Source organism: Sinocyclocheilus grahami, unplaced genomic scaffold, assembly GCF_001515645.1.
Source record: "Sinocyclocheilus grahami isolate Dianchi unplaced genomic scaffold, SAMN03320097.WGS_v1.1 scaffold1168.1, whole genome shotgun sequence".
NCBI lineage: Eukaryota > Metazoa > Chordata > Actinopteri > Cypriniformes > Cyprinidae > Sinocyclocheilus > Sinocyclocheilus grahami.
Genome location: NW_015506347.1, coordinates 273,072 through 293,579, shown reverse-complemented (window position 1 = coordinate 293,579; position 20,508 = coordinate 273,072). Strand labels below are relative to the sequence as shown.

General features: G+C 39.0%; 1 protein-coding gene across 1 annotated transcript; it reads left to right on the top strand.

Moving 5' to 3' along the window:
- Positions 1–542: 542 nt before the first annotated feature.
- Positions 543–16,967, top strand: LOC107567549 (uncharacterized). The gene is made up of 11 exons (XM_016253234.1): positions 543–551; positions 617–873; positions 4,078–4,214; positions 6,411–6,532; positions 8,777–8,894; positions 9,267–9,575; positions 10,487–10,597; positions 10,708–11,070; positions 11,980–12,184; positions 13,439–13,877; positions 15,565–16,967. Exons 1-11 carry the CDS (start codon positions 543–545, stop codon positions 16,567–16,569), a joined length of 3,075 nt encoding a protein of 1,024 aa, XP_016108720.1. The 3' UTR covers positions 16,570–16,967.
- Positions 16,968–20,508: the final 3,541 nt, after the last annotated feature.

The following is a 20,508-nucleotide window of genomic DNA, read 5'->3' as shown; positions in this document are numbered from 1 at the left end:
GCTTGTAGTTCAAATTAAAAGCAAAGTCAATGTCGGCAGGGATGGAGTGTGAGGTTGACATGCCCTGGGCATGGATTATTACAGAAAGCAGCTCAACAAAACTAGCTTGTGGTATAGACAGCTTCATTGATTATAGTCAGAGCGATCCACTTTAATTTACTGCTCACTTCACATTTAAACTGGATGTCAAAGATCCATCGGCACCACATTTTCCACCCTCATAGCAAACTGGCTTATCCACTGTAATTTTACAGTCTTTTCAGGTCATGCAATAGTTGGAGCATATATTGCAAACACAAGCAACAACATCACCAAAAACATATAACGATTTGATTAGGTATTATTATCATAGCAGATGGGTTTCTTTCTTGCTTCGCTCCAAGAACAGTCTATCATGTCATTAAGTTCCATCACATTTTTGCATCTTATAGAAAGTAAATAGATTTTATTTTTTTATTTTCCTGTACATAGATTCTATAGGTTGTGGTTGTGGTATGAGCTGTGATATGTGGTCAGTGTGATAATGTTCAGTTGGGGTGTTCATGTGGGCAGTATGAGAATTTCGGTCTTGTCGTTACGTTTATGTTTCATACTCATGTTTTTGTTTGGTTTACAGGCAGTGGACTATGAGAGCCGTAGCTCCTACTCTTTCTCAGTGGAGGTTCTGAACCCCATCGTGGACCCTCGGTTCCTTCGGCGTGGGCCTTTTAAAGATCGTGCTTCGATCAGAGTGGCCGTGCTGGATGCAGATGAACCCCCTCGTTTCTCACGGACACGTTACAGAATGGATGTGTCTGAGAACTGCCCCCCGGCCTGCACAGTGGGACGGGTCAGTGCCGTGGACCCAGATACGGGGCTCACAAACAACATCAGGTACAGACTGCATTCTTTCACTAAACTGAATGTGTAGTTTAAAGTATTTATCAAAACTTTTATGTTCGGAATAAAATGACTTCATGCACCATCTTGAATGAAAATATTCGCTGAGCTCATGGACCCTTTTCCACATTTTCGGGGTTCTCAGAAGCAGAAGTTATCATAATTTGGTAAACTTCTATAGAGCAGTGTTATTTTAGTATCACTGAGATACTATTATTATTAATATTTTTTAATTAGTTTTTTTCTATATATTTTATATTTTATTTATATCTTTTCTATATTTTTTATTTTATTTATATATAATTATTATATTTTCCATTTTCATTTTAGTCAATGTTTTGGTCATTTTGTTGTGCATTTTTATTTATTTATTTGTTTTTAAACGTGTATATATAGTTCTAATTCATCATTATTTCAGTTTTAGTTATTTTAGTACATCAAATTAAACTAAATTAAAATTAGAAATTGTTTCATTGGCAACTAGCAGAAATAATACTTTTTTAATATTTGATTTTATTTCAGTTAATTTTTTTAATGATTTTAGTTTACTATAATAACCCTGCTATAGTGGTGAATGTAAACTACAACAGATATGTAAGGGATAATGTACATCCAGCCAGTTGTTATCGCAGAATAAACCCCGACACACTGCTTATTACACGGCTTCTTGCCACATAAGTATATAATTAGACACAAAATGTTGAGTTGAAATATTTGATCGCAAAGCTTCCGTTAAGACAACAGTTGCGAGCAAGTGGCAGGTTCAAACTAGATAGTCATTAAGGGATACGGTGCAGTCATACCACTTTTTACACAATTTCACCACATAAATAATTAAGGCAATAAAATATATTGATTTAAGACAAAACTGTTTTAAAATCTTACCAGTTTGTTAGTTCTCTTTTAATCCATTACAGTGTACAAAACAATCGTCGCAAAATGGCAGCAGCTGCGTTTGTATGAAACGAGAGAGCGGGTCCGCGATACCAGGATGACGTAATTAAATAATTGTACACATAATATTGAATCGAGTTTTAAAAACTTATTAGCTAACCAAACGCAAAGCTTCCACCAAGAAAAACTGTTCCTAGCAAGAGTACAATGCCGACTTCAGGTACCCGGATGAGCCTGTGTTATCAGGGGCAAGTTCAAGCTCAAAAATGTTGAGTTGAAATATTTGATCGCAAAGCTTCCGTTAAGACAACAGTTGCGAGCAAGTGGCAGGTTCAAACTAGATAGTCATTAAGGGATACGGTGCAGTCATACCACTTTTTACACAATTTCACCACATAAATAATTAAGGCAATAAAATATATTGATTTAAGACAAAACTGTTTTAAAATCTTACCAGTTTGTTAGTTCTCTTTTAATCCATTACAGTGTACAAAACAATCGTCGCAAAATGGCAGCAGCTGCGTTTGTATGAAACGAGAGAGCGGGTCCGCGATACCAGGATGACGTAATTAAATAATTGTACACATAATATTGAATCGAGTTTTAAAAACTTATTAGCTAACCAAACGCAAAGCTTCCACCAAGAAAAACTGTTCCTAGCAAGAGTACAATGCCGACTTCAGGTACCCGGATGAGCCTGTGTTATCAGGGGCAAGTTCAAGCTCAAACCGGTGTGCACCGTTTTGCTACGGTTTCCGTTTTGAACGACATGTTTCCTGGAAACGGTGTGCAACAGGGTTTGAGATACGTTTTCTCTTGTTTGGTGGGTGTGTCAAAAATGTCAGCCCAATCAGCAGCAGCATGTATATAAACCACGCGGTATTAAAGAGACAGCTGCACAATGTAATTAACGTCCAAATAAATTCACAAGAGCAAGTATATTGTTTGCACATGTTTATTTACATTAAAGGCAAAATAACTAAAATAATAGATTATAGATTACTAAAGTATAGATCTGGAACTTCTTTAAGTCTCTCTAAATATCATTTAGTAATTGCAATGTGTTCTGGTCCATATCCTTTCCTTAGGAAGGTGTGCTAGACACTGATTAATGTAACATAAAAATACTATACATATTTATATATTTTGCTATTGTATTATGGAGTGGCACTTTCATAAACTTTTCTATACTCCTCTGATTATATAATGGTAAATATTACAATAACATAGCACAACAACAGTGATCAGCAGGGTGATCACAGGGTGTTCAACGCACCACTGTTTCCGTTTAAAACACGTTTTGCACCGTTTTTTGTCGGCGCTGAACGCAGCCCAGCTTTTACCGGTTGTTATTGAGGGATGTCGCGACTGACCAATCAGAATCAAGTATTCCACAGTCGTGTAATAACAAGGGATAACATACCTCGGAATGTCGCGACTAACCAATCAGAATCAAGTATTCCACAGTCGTGTAATAACAAGGGATAACATACCTCGGAATGTCGCGACTAACCAATCAGAATCAAGTATTCCACAGAGCCGTGTAATAAATGTATATGTGTGTGTGTGTGTGTGTGTGTATTTCAAAAGAAAAAGTCCACACACCATTTCCACATATGGCTTTCCAAAAAAATGACAAAATGTTAAGAGATGGATCTCATTGGTCAGTGGAGAGAAACACTCACACAGCAGCGTTAACTAATTAATCAATGCTAATGTAATAAATCACAAAGTATAGTGTCTTAAATGTACATTACAATTAAAAAAAAATGTAAATTAAAAAAAACTGCTAAATTCACAGTTATTAACAGTGGAAATACATGCTGCTTTAGAATTTGGCTCTAGAGAGGAATCTAAAAAGGCAGCATAATTTTGCTGCCTGTTGTTTGGAACAGCCTTCGCATCAGGAACGTGCCTGGGATGCTTAAAGCAGCCGTCTGGGTAGGCAGCTTATTAGGTTTTGGAACAGAGCCATGTTGCCATTAATTAATTATGGTTGTATGCTATTCTGTGTCTTATGTTAAAACACTTCAAAACATTATCACAGAGATTAGGGTATTCTTGTTACAAGGCGTGTTTCCACATGGAATGATCAATATTCATCCCAGTGAGCTATAGTTATTTTAACAGTAGTTAGGGATCTGAGGATTCTTACTTTGCCAATCACGGCTCTTTTGTTTTCCGCTCCTTGGCTTAAAGCAGCTCCTGAATGACAGATTTTCTGATGAGCTGGGGCTTCATGCATCTGCTCACCTCTTGTGTTCTCCCTCTCCATTTGTCTTTTTTATCTTCTGTCTCCCTCAGGTTCTCCATCGATCCTCAGTCTGACCCAGAAGCTCTGTTCCGCATCACTCCAGACACCGGACTCATCACTACGGTGACCGAGCTGGACCGTGAGCACGAGCAGTGGCACAATATAACCATCATTGCCACACAGAGAGGTACATACACAGAGTCACACTTTTAGGGAAGTAGTGATCTATATCACAAGCTACAAATAAAAGTAGCTAACTATATGGAAGCTAAATAATAATATAATTAATATAATTGGATGAATATCCATATATAGTTTTCCAGTTATATAATTTAATCAGAGCTCAGAAGTTTCTGAATCATTGAATGAGTATGTTTTGATTAGGGTGAGAGTATTATCACATAGTTTAATACAATAACAAAAATAGAATATAGCTAAATATTACTATAATATTGCTAAATGTATCTAAATTAGATATATTCTATAGAATATATCTAAATAGATCTAACAAAAAGGGCAGTGACTTCTGCACATCAGTTTTATTTTAGTATTTTTATATACTATTTTAGTATTTATTAATATTTAGAATTCGAGTTTCTTTTCAGGTTTCCTTTTAATTGTAGTTTTTGTAATTTTGTCTCTTTTTAATATTCTATGTAGCTTTAATTTGCTTTCAGTTTGATTCAGTTAATTGCCAAGGCAACATTTCATAATTTTAATTTGAATGTTTTTTGTCTAATATTTACGTTTCATTTTATTTCATTTAACAAAATTTTTTTTTAGTTAACACTAACAACACTGCTGCACACAGGCATGAATCAGTGAATCATTTCTTTTTGAAACGGTTTATTTGGATAGTGGAAATGAACCCGTTTGAAAAGAAACAAATCATCAAATCATGTCTTTGTGCAGAAATCACTGCCTCTTTTTATTGAGAAATAATTTCATATATTTAAGTATTTTACATATGCTTAAGTTTAAATCACTAAAATGAAAACTCAGACTTTCCAACGTTGTTACATTTAAGAGAGAATACAGTTCAGGAGAGCACGTTAGATTAATGCCTCAGTTTGCTCGGCTGTGTGCACAATATAATGTGACATTAAAAACAGTTATTTGTCACGCTACACCCACAGCGTGTTTCAAAAGTAGCTTGTTACTGGAAAAGCTGCACTATTTTGAAAATTGCAGAGCTACTGTCACTACTGGAAAATGTTAGCATTGCAATTTATAGTTCATAACTCCCTAAGGTACACTGACTTGGACATCAGCAGTATGGCATTCTGATCATTATGTCGAGGATGCTTAATACTGGTTGAAAATGTTCATGCCCCCATGTCTACTAGTAAATATAGTGATGCTAACAAGTTCAAATTCAGTTTGCAACATTGCTGATCACAACCTTTACATCAAGTCCTCTTCTCTCGAAACTGTCTAGTTTATAAGGTTGCAATATCAATGGCTAAAATGTAATGGATTTGTGTTTTTTATTATTTATTTATTATGTATGCATGGATTAAATGCTTTAAACATACATTGAATTTGTACTGCTCAGGGGAGATGGCATGTTACTAGAGAATCTATGGTGCTGTGTTACAGTATGGAAAGTAGGTCTAAGCAGCTTCAGGGAGGCCTGATGGCTATTGTAGGCGAAGCCTTTTCCCAGTAATGTGAAGCAGTGGGCACTAATCCACAACATCATGTCACAGCTCTATGTGTATGTGTGGATCCAGTCCAAAACATTTGTGTGAAAACAGTCCAAACCACAGGCAAGTGTGTGGGACTGAATTATAATGAGAGAGACAGAATGCTTCAATTTCTCTTTAGGCTCACACCAGTCCATTAAATTTGTTTTCCAGTGCAACCTAAACTGTACCAATATGCCAACTGAAAACTATTCTGAATTAAAAGCTCCTGAAAGCTATTTGTTTGTCACGACAAGCCATTCGTCTAGAATATGAAGAGAGGCTGTTGAAATCTTTGCGAAACTCTCTTTTACAAAACCTAGTGAGGTGCCATGCTACTGCTACCTAGCATTCTGACCATTTGCCCATCAGGGGAAGTAGATAATTGCACTAAAATCTACATGGGAAAAAGTACAGTAGTCTGCTATATTGTAACTACTTGAAATGTTTTCATGTGTGATGTATTACAGCAAATGCTAGGCAGCTCACTAGGTTTGGGAAAAGAGCATGATTGTGTAAAAAATGTCGCCATTCAGCATATGATTTCTCATTAAAACGTGCACATGGAAGTGTGTGATAAACTTTACAAGAGGACAGTTTACCTTCAGTGGCCGAGACTCAAGGCGAGCATGTCTCAAGCTGTGTTGTGCGTGTGTATTTTTGGTGACATCCTTTTTCTGCTCTCTCAACTTCCTCAGATAACCCCAGCCAGGTGTCTAGGGTGGTGGTTGCTGTAGAAACATTGGATTTAAATGACAATGCACCCGAGTTGGACAGGCAGTACACCACGGCCATGTGTGACTCGGCCTCCAAGGGACAGGTGAGAGAACAAGCCACATGTTATAATGGATGCAAGGAAGGTCATACTTGTCTCCAATGACTAGTTCATTTGTTACTCCACCAGAATGTAAAAGCACAGGAAGTGCTCTAATGAGAGTCCTTTTGTTAAGCTCTGCAATTAGGTAATTGTCACAGATGAATTATGGGTGATTAATTACCTTTTCTCAGATCTTCAGCCCTTTAGACTCACTGACTCACGCTCCAGTCTTTTTTTTTTGTGCACATCTGTGAATGTGTCCATTTATACAGCCTGCACGCTGATTGATTAGTTCTGCCGTTACCCTGCAACTGAATCACTGCTGTTCTCATTTACAGGATGCTTCACGCGTTCTCATCTCCTCTATAGATATACATTATAATTTGCTCATCTTTTGGTCTGTTGGCTTTCCATCCATTTTGCCTCTCATTCCAGTTCTCTCATTCATTTCGAGTGCCTGTCTTGCCATGATTCTGTAGTGTTTTTCCCCCTTGTCTGACTCATGTCTTTTCTTTAACTCTTAATTGGGTGGCATGCAGCTGTGAAGCTGTCATAGCTTGTGTCCTTTCTCCTGTCTTCATCATTCCGCTGTCTACACAGCTTATGGTCAAATGAAAACTTATTGTGATTTCCCCAGTTAGGATTAGTAGGTCTTGGATCAGCATTATTATTAACCTTGTTGGTCCTGGAGCAACATTGGATGGGTTTACATGCACTTTAAGTTTGATATCAGTCTGATTTGTCTGTTCATATTGAATGCAAAAAAGGATGTGGCTTGAAACAATTAAACAAACAACAAATTGCAGCCAATCAGAACGATGTGTCTCATTTTGCAAACTCTTTCACTCGCAACGTGCTGCAGCTGAAGAGCATACAACTAAGAACACATAGTTTGTATTTTAATGATTCAGTGGTGCTTTATCAGTGGGATTTGTACATTTTTAAATTGTTTTCTATTTTAGCATATTTTAAAATGTATTCCTGTGACAGCTGTATTTTAAGCAGCCATTTCTTCAATCATCAGTGTCACGTGATTCTTCAGAAATCATTCTAATATGTTGATTTGGGGTTATTATTATCAATGTTGAAAATTTGAAATAGAAATATTTTGCAACATTATAAACATTTGTACCGTCACATTTGTCATTTTAATGCATCCTTGCTGAACAAAAGCAATTCCTTAAAAAAATCTGACTCCTAAACTTTTTAACGATATTGTATATTTAGTGTAAATTTCAATGTGAGTGGTGCAACTAGATACAATGTAGCAGACCTATCAACCAAATGACCAACAAACTGTTGTCTTACTGGTTGCTTGTGATTGCAGCTGGTTATGACAAAAACTCTCATTGAGACAGAAGAGGTCCCTTTTTTGATTTATCTTGTTAGGGCACAGTGTAATTTCCTTTGGAGAAAAGGTCTTACTGAATGCTGGAAGGTCTTACTGGAAGCTTGCATAACTTCTTACTGCAAGTCACATTATGGAGAGGAAAGTTTGGTGACCCACTATGAAAACTACTAATGTGACTTGACATTATCACCGTGCAGCTCTGAAATCACAGACAAAAAAAACTTTTTTAATGCCTCAGCAGAACTGCCTAACCCACAGCTCTGATCTGCATCAAACGGCCCATTTTTGTTTGAACTTTTTCCCTAATGTGTGGGGGGAGCATTGCAAAAACAGACCCATCAAGTGATTATTTGTAGTTTAAGTGGATCTCTGGAGTCGGCGCCTCATTTTTAGAGCACATGCTAAAGCTGTGTCTATGTTTGGGTGTTCCCCAAGGCTCGCTACTCGGTCAGAGTTAATTATTGTTTGACTGCGCGGTGTGGGCTAATCAGTCTCTAGCTACCTATTTGCAAAGGTGCTCGTGAGGTTAATGCTGATATCTGAGATTAAAATGTATTACAGTAATACAGTATTTATACTGAAGTCATCTGAGATAAGATAAAATGGCGTCAATTGTGTTTATATCAAATGAGATGGCAAGTCCATGAAAGTAGTGCCTGTTTAGGTCACTTGGATGAACGCTCTTATATACAACATTGTCATTGACGACGGTGAATATTAGGAAACCGTTAGACCACTGGATGCAACGATTGATTGTCGTTTTTTTTTTTTATGAATCTCTCCTCTCTCTCTCCATTATTCTTTTGCTCTCCTTCTCTTTCTCCCCTTCCTCCCTTTTGGCTCTGCCCCTTATTTTGTTTTTCTCTCTCCATCTTTCTCCTATCTCATTTTCTCAGGTGGTGCAGGTGTTGCGGGCGATTGATAGAGACGAGGGAGGAAATGACAGCACCGTCCATTTCAACATCCCTCCGGACTCCAACATTGCCCTCAACTTCAGCATCAGGGAGAGTGGAGGTTTGCAGTCTCTTCCACAATTTGTTTCTCCCACCCAGCCATGAGCATCGGCATCTCTCTTGATCCGTTAGTCTGTGTCTGCAACCGCATTGTGTGGCTGCTTTGTGCCTTGTTCCTTTGTTTTCCCTATTGTTTGCTTTTGCTTCTCTGCCACATCTATCTTCTCCCGGCACACACAGACAAAATGTGCTCTGGCATTCATGCTGCATTTGGACTCACTGGTCTGTACAAATGTTATACGAGCAGCAATGGAATTAAACTGCACTCGATTGAGTTCAATTAAATTAAAGTTCCATCGAGTTCAATTTGATCTAAAAGCCCCCCTTTTTTCCTGTGTATCTCCATTTCTTTGCTATTATTCTAATTTTCTAGGCCCCACTGCTAGTTTGGTGTTGGCGTCACCTTTGCAGACACTGTCTCGCTCTACTTCATCCTCCCTCACTCTCTACGTCCCGCTGGTCCTGAGGGACGGGGTCTCTGGCTTGACCAGCACGGGGACAGTCACAGTGTCCGTATGTCCCTGTCTGAGGGGAGGCGCCCGGGCCGGAGAGAAAGAGAAGCAAAGTGAGGCAGAGTGGGACAGAGAGACGGTTTGTTTGCCCCAGCACTCCTCTTTGCCCTCCCCTGGACTCAGCACTGCCGCCCTGCTGGCCATTTTAGCCTGTGTGGCCACTCTTTTGGGTAAGTTTAGTGCAATTTCCAAATGGTAATGGTAATTTACAGTCAGAATATCATTATTGCAGTGACAGTGTGATCAGGACCAAGACTCAGAGCTTTTGTTTTGTAATTTTACCTTTATCTGTGTTGTTATTGTTAAATTGAAACTAAAGGTATTAAAATAATCATTGTAATTGAAATAAAATAAAAACTGCAATGAAAATGAGAAATGTTGCTTTGGCAACTAACTGAAATAAAATAAGCTGAAGATCCAAAATTAGTAAAACTAAATAATAAAAAATATATTTAAATAAAAGTTTCAAAATATAAGTAAATACTATATTAGTATAGAAATAATAAAAAAACACTGGCCTCTATAGTAAGAAATCAGTAAAGAAAAATAAATATACCGCTACGGTGTACAAAACAATAGGCTTTGCAACAAGAAGAACACTTTAACAATATTACAGTAATACAGTATTTATACTGAAGTCATCTGAGATAAGATAAAATGGCGGCAATTGTGTTTATATCAAATGAGAGAGCGCAAGTCCATGAAAGTAGTGCCTGTTTAGGTCACTTGGATGAACGCTCTTATATACAACATTGTCATTGACGACGGTGAATATTAGGAAACCGTCAGACCACTGGATGCAACGATTGACCAATCAGAATCAAGAATTCCCTAGAGCTGTGTAATAAATGTGTAATTATGGGGCATCAGTCTGTGTAAGTGTTAGTTTGCCAGCTGCTCTAATGTGTCTATTGAGTACCTGCCTTTCTGTAGCACCATGCAATTTTATTGCAAAAATTTGTCACCCAACACAAACATACACGTCCTCCCTTTTTATAAATGGCATCATAAAACGCTTACTCTTTTTCTCTTCATCTCTCACTGTTTTCTTTCCCTCTTTCTTTCTCTTTTCTTTCTCTAGCTGTCAGTGCTTTGTCTCTGTCCCTGCGCAGGCAGAAAAGGGACTCGCTCTCGCCTTTAGAGGAGGATGATGTAAGAGAGAATATCATCACGTATGATGATGAAGGAGGGGGTGAGGCTGACACAGCTGCGTTTGACATCTACGAGCAGCAATGGAATTAAACTGCACTCGATTGAGTTCAATTAAATTAAAGTTCCATCGAGTTCAATTTGATCTAAAAGCCCCCCTTTTTTCCTGTGTATCTCCATTTCTTTGCTATTATTCTAATTTTCTAGGCCCCACTGCTAGTTTGGTGTTGGCGTCACCTTTGCAGACACTGTCTCGCTCTACTTCATCCTCCCTCACTCTCTACGTCCCGCTGGTCCTGAGGGACGGGGTCTCTGGCTTGACCAGCACGGGGACAGTCACAGTGTCCGTATGTCCCTGTCTGAGGGGAGGAGCCCGGGCCGGAGAGAAAGAGAAGCAAAGTGAGGCAGAGTGGGACAGAGAGACGGTTTGTTTGCCCCAGCACTCCTCTTTGCCCTCCCCTGGACTCAGCACTGCCGCCCTGCTGGCCATTTTAGCCTGTGTGGCCACTCTTTTGGGTAAGTTTAGTGCAATTTCCAAATGGTAATGGTAATTTACAGTCAGAATATCATTATTGCAGTGACAGTGTGATCAGGACCAAGACTCAGAGCTTTTGTTTTGTAATTTTACCTTTATCTGTGTTGTTATTGTTAAATTGAAACTAAAGGTATTAAAATAATCATTGTAATTGAAATAAAATAAAAACTGCAATGAAAATGAGAAATGTTGCTTTGGCAACTAACTGAAATAAAATAAGCTGAAGATCCAAAATTAGTAAAACTAAATAATAAAAAATATATTTAAATAAAAGTTTCAAAATATAAGTAAATACTATATTAGTATAGAAATAATAAAAAAACACTGGCCTCTATAGTAAGAAATCAGTAAAGAAAAATAAATATACCGCTACGGTGTACAAAACAATAGGCTTTGCAACAAGAAGAACACTTTAACAATATTACAGTAATACAGTATTTATACTGAAGTCATCTGAGATAAGATAAAATGGCGGCAATTGTGTTTATATCAAATGAGAGAGCGCAAGTCCATGAAAGTAGTGCCTGTTTAGGTCACTTGGATGAACGCTCTTATATACAACATTGTCATTGACGACGGTGAATATTAGGAAACCGTTAGACCACTGGATGCAACGATTGACCAATCAGAATCAAGAATTCCCTAGAGCTGTGTAATAAATGTAATTGTGGGGCATCATTCTGTGTAAGTGTTAGTTTCCCAGCTGCTCTAATGTGTCTATTGAGTATCTGTCTTTCTGTAGCACCCTGCAATTTTATTACAAAAATTTGTCACCCAGCACAAACACACACGTCCTCCCTTTTTATAAATGGCATCATAAAACGCTTACTCTTTTTCTCTTCATCTCTCACTGTTTTCTTTCCCTCTTTCTTTCTCTTTTCTTTCTCTAGCTGTCAGTGCTTTGTCTCTGTCCCTGCGCAGGCAGAAAAGGGACTCGCTCTCGCCTTTAGAGGAGGATGATGTAAGAGAGAATATCATCACGTATGATGATGAAGGAGGGGGTGAGGCTGACACAGCTGCGTTTGACATCACAGCACTGCAGAGCGCCCCACATAACGCACGCAGGGGGTACCGCACCCTGGACAGCAGGAACATGTGAGTGGTGCTCAGCAGGGCGCATCTGATGAAAGATTACATCGGCTACATCTGTTACATCAACTCATGTTTCCTGCACATTAATAAAGAAGTGCTCAATGCACTTAAAAGGCTAGTTCACCCAGAAATGAATTCTGGCATAATTTACTCATGCTGTTTGAAGTCTGTATGTTTTGTTTTTCATCCCATGGAACACAAAAGGAGATGTTGAACGGAATGTCCTGACTGTTCTTTTCCATACTACACAATTTAAGTTTTAACATTTGAAAATACATTAAGACAGCCATAAATGTTGGTATTGTAATTTTGTAGCTGTACTGTAAAATAAAACTGTTGTTAATATTATTATAATATTTTTCTTAAATAATAATTATTAATAATAATAATAAATAGGATTATTATATTTTATAGTCATATTGATATATAATCACAACATTTTTGGACAAATGCAGCCCTACAAACAAGCACAGCAAACCTGGAGCTGTTTAAGAAACCATTACAATTTTTATCAGAAAAATAACTTTTTTTTTGCTCCAAATTGTGCATCCCTACTTTTAATTCTGCCTTAAATCTTCTGCAAAACCCTTAAAAACCATGAAAATCGTATTTATAGTGATTTATTTTAATAAATTGCAGCCTTTTAGCCACTGTACTTCTTTTGGAATGTAATAATTCCATTGTCTATGATGAATGATGAGTTGATCATTGTTTATTTTATGTTGAAATGTTACAAAGAATTGGTAAGTTTTCACATTTAATTTTCACATTGGTTTTGTTTTTAGAGAAATAAATCAGTTTAATCCGTTTAAATCAAAAGCGCAAATCAAAGGCACACAGCAAACAAAAGCAGAAGTAGGCCTGAAGAGTGTGAGCTCCCAGCAGACCACATCATCTGAAACACCTGTGACTTTATCACATTTATCACATTACCTCTCCTGAGGCTGCACACAAACTCGAGAAAAACATACAGGTAAAACATAATTAAACAATATTACGAAAAAAAAGAAAAAAAAGCAACTATCACAATCTGTCATTTTTCATGACTCATGAAAGCCATGGCAGATGGGAAGATTTCATGTGAATAACCTTAGTATTTTGGTCTGTTTCTAATACAAAGCTATTGTATGTCTTCACAAGATTTGAAATATCCCGCACAAGTCATATGGACTACTTTTGTGGTGCTGCCATTTATTTTCTATTTGATTGTATCTGCATAAAAAAATTCCTTTCATGATAAATTCTGTGTTCCCTCAGACGTTATTCACAACACGGTCAGGACAAGTCTCGGATGTATAGCAGCTGGGCTCAGGCTGGAGCGATGGACCCCGGGCAGTACGCCAGTCAAGGAGCCCCTCTATATGGGCGGTTTTGCTACAGCACCCACACCCTCCCAGTGCTGCGTCGCTCACAGGGCCCCTATGAGCCTGGCATATCTGAGTTGGTTTACCGCTTACCTGGGAATCAACCAGACCATTCTCTAGTCATTCAAAACCAGGCAGCTGTGGTTGGACCTCTGGAGCCCGGGGCTATTTATGTGCCAACAGCAGAGGCCAGTCATGGTTCTAAAGAAGGGACAGCATCTCAGGATGGAGCCACCACATCTGAGGGAGGAACGCCAAGGAAGAATGACTCAAAGGACGATGCAAGCAGTCATGCCCAGCAGAGTCAGAGTCAAAGCCAAGATCTGGATTGGGTAAAACAACATACTTTATTATTTATTTAAGAAGCTTAGAATCACCATGTTCAGAATCACAAAGTTGCTTTTATAGCCAGTATTTGGGGTAAAACCAAAGGGAGCTAATTAAATTGATTTATTTAATTCTCCAGAGACCTTTAAATCATACATTATTGTTTAATAATTAATGGACTTTCAAACAAACAGCAATACTGACAAGGCAATTAGAAAACCTATCGTTGCTTTTGGCTGGATAAGTTAAACAGCTTTAGTAAACCGAATGTGAACACAGAGCCTAATAAAAAAAGAAAGTGTATGGCTAATTTTAATTCAAAGACTCGCTTCTCAGTCACACTCCGACAGCATCGAATCAGTATTAATGTATTATGTCTAATAAACATTCATTGAACTGGAGACTGGGAAACAATTTTGCATTTGATATTGATATTAATTTCACGATTTGTGTTTCTCTGGGACAGTTGTCACACGGAGATCCAGTTTTAACTGAAAAAGCGTGAATTTAAAAAGAAAATTACACTGCAGAAAGCCATGTGTAATTAAAAAATTGTACAATCAAAAATATTGTTGCAAGTTACTTGCTGTCATGGAAATTCATGCATACCATCATGCAGTGATGTGAATTCTAGTGAATTTTAATGTCCGATTTTAAACATATTCACATTGAAATACACAATGCAGACATATGGCGCTTCTTCAGATTACAAAAAGGTAAGAAAGAGATGGTTCTTTAAAGAACCTTTGACTGAATGGTTCTTTGTGGAACCAAAAATGGTTCTTCTATGGCATCGCTTGAAGAACCTTTTGAAGCACCTTTATTTTTAAGAGTGTAGAGTGGGCGGGATTATAGACATGTCGATAAAACATTTTCATTCCATGTCGTCCCATCAAGCTCTTGTGAATCCGCTCCTCGGCTATCAACGAGAGGAACGTCTGTACTTCCTCAACAGACCACGAAACAGCCATTATTTTGTTGTTTAAAAAAAGGTGCGAAACTCGTTCGAAACTGTTGCATTCGTTCAAAAAAATCCTCGCTGGCTGTGCTGATTTAATCTAGCAGGTCTAGTGTCTTGTGTCACAAGTTCAATTAGTGATCAGCAGGATTTACACGTCACATTTTGGTAACGGTACAGCTCGCTTGGAACCTCAGCTGAGGTGGTACTGAAAAAAGTACCAGGTACCAGGTACTGTACACAGTGGAAAACCCTCCAGAAGCGAGCCGAACCATGCAGTGGAAAAGCACCTATATTTACCCACTGAAAGAGACACATTTTTTATTTATTAAAAGTGAGGAGAACACATCCTATGTGTGAAAATATGTTGTTTAGCACATCCCTAGATAGCTGGTAGGTTAGTTTTTGCAAGTTTTTTTTCTCGTAGGTGCAGAACAGGTTGACGATGAAGATGTATTTTCACATATTGTCTCTCTTTCTCCTCATCCTCATTTCACAGTGCAGCATTAGCTCTTTTTAGAGCTCAATTAACCTGGTTCAGCTATTGTCAACTGTTTCTCCCTCTCCATCTGTCTGACTTTGCCACTTCCTCTACTCACTAACACTTTACTGTCTCACTTCATTGTTATCACATTTTTCACTGTTTTCACCTGCTCATTGTGAAATATCTTCTGCTTTCTCTTCCCTTTCTTAACAATCCTCTCTTTCACACACGTCCCTCTGCTGAATAACAGAAGAATAAACTCATCCTTACCTCCCGCTCTAACCCTACTGCTCCTCCCCATCCCCGACAGGTCCAGCCAGACATGGCTCCCCGTGAACGAGAGCTGGTGTTGACCCGTTCTGACTCAGTAGCTGGACCAGGCCCCACCAGCAGTTGGGTGTGTGACTCCGCCACGCTGCCCCGAGCTGGGCGGCACTCCTCGCGGAGCAGTCTTTCCCTAAGTAGGAGCGGCGCTGGACCTGCCGAGTCCAACCATCCTGGGGTGGCGGACGCTCCCAATGGAAGCACAGAAATGCAGTCGGTCAGCAGCAATTACGCCACCATCCTGCAGGGGGAGCAGCAGAGGGACTACTCGGGGACTCTGGGACGGGGCGGGCTGGAGATGGGCAGCGGATTTGTGGTGGGAAGGCCCGAGAGAGAGGCCAGCATTCCACTGAGTGCTGGGATATATCCGGAAGGTGGTGGGTTCATGGGAGACTGGCACGAACGGGTGGGGATAACCGGGTACCCGCTGGGCAGGAGGGATATGACGCCCCAGCTGCTTCCATACCCCGGCCAGGGCCGGGGAGCTTTTGGGGGCATCCTGGGATATGGTGGAGCATGGCCCTCAGCACCTGAGGAGTCCGGAAGAGGAGCGCCCATTGGAGGTGCTCACTCTCTCGCCCTAAGGGTTGGCGAGTTCCTGCGTCTGCGCCTTGCGCAGGTGACCTTCGACCCCTCGCAGCCGCCGTACGACTCGGTGCAGGTGTACGGGCTGGAAGGCACAGGCTCACGTGCCGGGTCCCTCAGCTCCCTGGACAGTGAGGGAGGCAAAGACGCCGAAAAGGAGGTGTGGGGATCAGGTCTGGAGGATTGGGGCCCACAATTCCAGAAATTAGCCCAGCTTTTTAGGGAAAGGGTCAAGGAAAATGGAGAAGATATAGAAGGAGATGTAGAAGCCAGCAAAAAGCACAAAGATATCGAATGGGAAGAGAAGGGTGAGCAGTCTGGAGACGAGGAGCAGGCGAATGTCTGAGAGAGCGAGAAGGAGAGGGGTTGGGTGGGACAGTGATTAAAAGGCAACAAGAGCTGGAATAATGAAAAGTGAAGGGTAAGGAGGGAGAGGCAAAGAGGAAAGGTAATAAGGGAAGACAGGGAAAAATGAACAGAGAGAGAAAAGGCAGTGGAGAGAGTGATTGATGCAATTTGAAGCAATAAGTGCTGAAAAGCTGATGTGTGAGCACAGAGCGGTGCTTCTTTAGCCAGCATTTAACATTCCTTAAGTGTGTTTGGCAGTAAGCGAAAAGCAAAGTTCACTGTATTCCAGATCACATTTAATTACGATAGAGAAAGAACAAGATTTCAACTCGGATTTTTTGTGGCAGCGTGAAAGACAATGGCAACACGGGGGAATGAGAAACACAAGGCCGGAATAACACAGATGAAAAGGTATGGCAACACACGAGGGAATAGAAGAATTAATATTTGTACATGTATTCCAGATCACATTTAATTACGATAGAGAAAGAACAAGATTTCAACTCGGATTTTTGTGGCAGCGTGAAAGACAATGGCACCACGGGGGAATGAGAAACACAAGGCCGGAATAACACAGATGAAAAGGTATGGCAACACACGAGGGAATAGAAAAATTAATATTTGTACGGAAATTGTTTATACATCCACAAAAGCAAAAGATCTGAATTATTCATAAGAAAGCACTGAATATTACAGTAAAGTCCTGAATAAGTGTCTGCACAAAGATTCTCTGTGTTTACACATACACACAGATGAAAACAAACACGCATCAATTTTAAACTCTGCTTGGAAATTCTGCTTTGCGGATGTCTCATTGTCAGGGTTCAAAATGACATTGGCAGGGTTTTGCCAAGAACAGATTGTATACGAAGTTGCTCAAGAAAAAAAAAGATGACAAAATTTAAATGTAATGATGCTAAAATTGTGCAAAACATATGCACAAACAACCATTACTTGTCAAAAAAAAATCCCACATTTAAAAAGTGAAGATTTATGAGAGCTGACAGGTCTGCTTCAGCTAGAATGCACTTTTATACATGATGTTCGCAAATAAATTACAAATGTTGTTGTTGTTGTTGTTTTTTATTGGAGGAAAGCAAAAGATCTGAATTATTCATAAGAAAGCACTGAATATTACAGTAAAGTCCTGAATAAGTGTCTGCACAAAGATTCTCTGTGTTTACACATACACACAGATGAAAACAAACACGCATCAATTTTAAACTCTGCTTGGAAATTCTGCTTTGCGGATGTCTCATTGTCAGGGTTCAAAATGACATTGGCAGGGTTTTGCCAAGAACAGATTGTATACGAAGTTGCTCAAGAAAAAAAAAGATGACAAAATTGAAATGTAATGATGCTAAAATTGTGCAAAACATACGCACAAACAACCATTACTTGTCAAAAAAAATCCCACATTTAAAAAGTGAAGATTTATGAGAGCTGACAGGTCTGCTTCAGCTAGAATGCACTTTTATACATGATGTTCGCAAATAAATTACAAATGTTGTTGTTGTTGTTGTTTTTTATTGGAGGAAAAAAACATGAAAAAGATGTTCTATGTAAATGCATTTAAATGTAAATATCACTGAATGCCATTGTGAAAAGTGACAACAGTACTGTAGTCTTCAAGTAACAAAAAATAATAATAAAATGAAAACTGAGAAGATTATATATAATGCCACTTCGAAATCCACTGGATATAACTGGAAGACACTGGATTGACTGAAGCAGAGTAAACACTGCCACAGTACGATGTCGGATGTGTTGCTCTTCCCGAACGGAACATTTATTTTTACTTGAATTGAATGCAGAAGCTCCAAATAAATATATATATGAAGTCCTTTTTCTGGGATGAGCTCACACTCCTGATTAATCACACTGTCTGTGGCCACGAGGACTCACTGTGACTGGACTGAACCAGAACCACTGTTCCACTGCACAATCATGTGCACCAATACCAGGGCGCCTCATGCAGTACGAACCCACACCTTCCCAAACAACCCAACAAATGTCATTCTTTGTCAAAATGTGAGCCTAAAAAGGTTATATGAAATATTAATGTCTATACTAGTGTATGTTAAGAAGAATTATTAAAGAAAAACAGATCCCCTAGAGCTGATTTGATTAGGAATAAAAGCCCATTCACACCAAGAACGATAGCTTTAATGATAATTACATAATTAGCGTGCACACACTAACACACATTCATCTGCAGCTCTTAAAGCAGGATTGATTCCGATTGGCTGTTTTTAACGGAAAAATAAATAGTTCTAAAAGTGATTCCAATGCTATCGCTCCTCTGTGCCGTTATCGTTATGGCATGGACTTCCCTATTCTTATAGAAATGGAACGCTTAACATTATCGAAATAGTTATCGTTCTTGGTGTAAATGGGTCTTAACATTTTAAAGAATTGAGTCCTTCTTGTGTCATTGCCTATTTTTTTCAGGTAGATTAGGTAAATTGTAATCTGGGTGTGGAGTTACTGCATTCATCCTTTGGTTTCTGCCTTCTTATTGGACTGCATTGATGTGGCCCCGAGTGGGCCCTGTTGGTACTGAGGTCTCACAATGGTGTGAACTAAAAATGTATTTATTCTGTTGTATTTTTTTTCCTTTTCTTTTTTGTAAATTTGAATAAAGACAGTATGTTTTGAGGTGATGTTTGTGCGACCTGATGTGTATATGCGCGTGTTTTTTTTTGTTTTTTTTTAAGAAAAACTCTTAACTGAATTGACTTTTGGCACTTGCGTGTGTCTTCTAGTCCTTGTTTGTCTGTGCTGAGTAAATGAAAGTGCTGGCTTTGGAGATGTCCATAGAGGCTCTTCAAACAGGGACAGAGTTGGCAGGGAGTAAACACAATGTCTAGTCCACTTACTCCCAAGCTGTTTTGACAGACTTACAACTAAAGGTCAATAATGGAAACTGAGAGTTCAGATCGCACTTTAAGACAGACAAAAGTTTACCGCAAGGTTCACCTTGAAATTCGCTCTATCTGAAGTCTGGATTACATAAAATAAGTGGGATTTATTAATGGGCCTGACAAGCCTTAGTTCATCTGATGAAAGTGGGGAAAATAAGGTTGTTTCAAACCACTGCACCTGCGAGTCAAGCCTGCTTATCGTTCACTTCAATCCTGCAATATGTGTGTGTGATTGTGTTTCAGTTAGCGTATACCTCAAGTGCCTGCAAATAAACAAGCCAAACACTGCCATCTTTTTGATTCGAGGCTGGTTAATTATTCATGAGCTCGGCATATCCTGTTAGATTAAATTTGGTTTAATTATATTCGCGATGCTTGACTAGGAAATAGTAGACTAGAATGAGAGAGACAAAGAGAGTGTAATTGCTTCAAAATTCACTTAGATCAGGAGAGGGATTCAAAATGATTTGCGGAGAGGGATGAATGCACGCTCTGTCCTTGAGTTATATAATGAATTGGTGCGCAGGTTATTACGCAATGCGCAGTATATCAACATCTTTTGTTGATCCTGGATCAACATTACTGTCCAAAAATTTAGACTAAACCCAATCCCTACCCCTAAACCTAACCCTACCCATAATTTATTCCTAAAATCAGTGTGAAATGATAGCTGATTAACAAGGGTGTAGAAGCACCTAACCCTGATTGTAAGCCTAAAACAGACATTTCCTGAAAAAGTATCACTCAATTCTGATTGGTTAATTGGAATGTTAAACAAGGATGTTGATCCAGGAACATGTACTTGGTGAAATCACACTCACCAGCTTCTGGGCATGTTTCGTGAAGCAGTGATACCACAGATGGGTTATTTCTAAAAGTAGTGTCAGAGGATTTCGTTTTTTTCATAGACAGGAAAACATTTCTCACAGAACACATGGAGCACAGAAGTGTGCCTTCAATGATAAGAACAAAAAATAATTTACCATAAATACATTAATTCACTGCAAAATTAA

What these genes read in the sequence shown, in the direction of transcription:
- LOC107567549 (XM_016253234.1), top strand. An exon ending in ACTCGGCCTCCAAGGGACAG is followed by an intron (nt 6,533 to 8,776) that starts GTGAGAGAACAA and finishes TCATTTTCTCAG; the next exon opens with GTGGTGCAGGTGTTGCGGGC. An exon ending in CTGTGTGGCCACTCTTTTGG is followed by an intron (nt 11,071 to 11,979) that starts GTAAGTTTAGTG and finishes TTCTTTCTCTAG; the next exon opens with CTGTCAGTGCTTTGTCTCTG.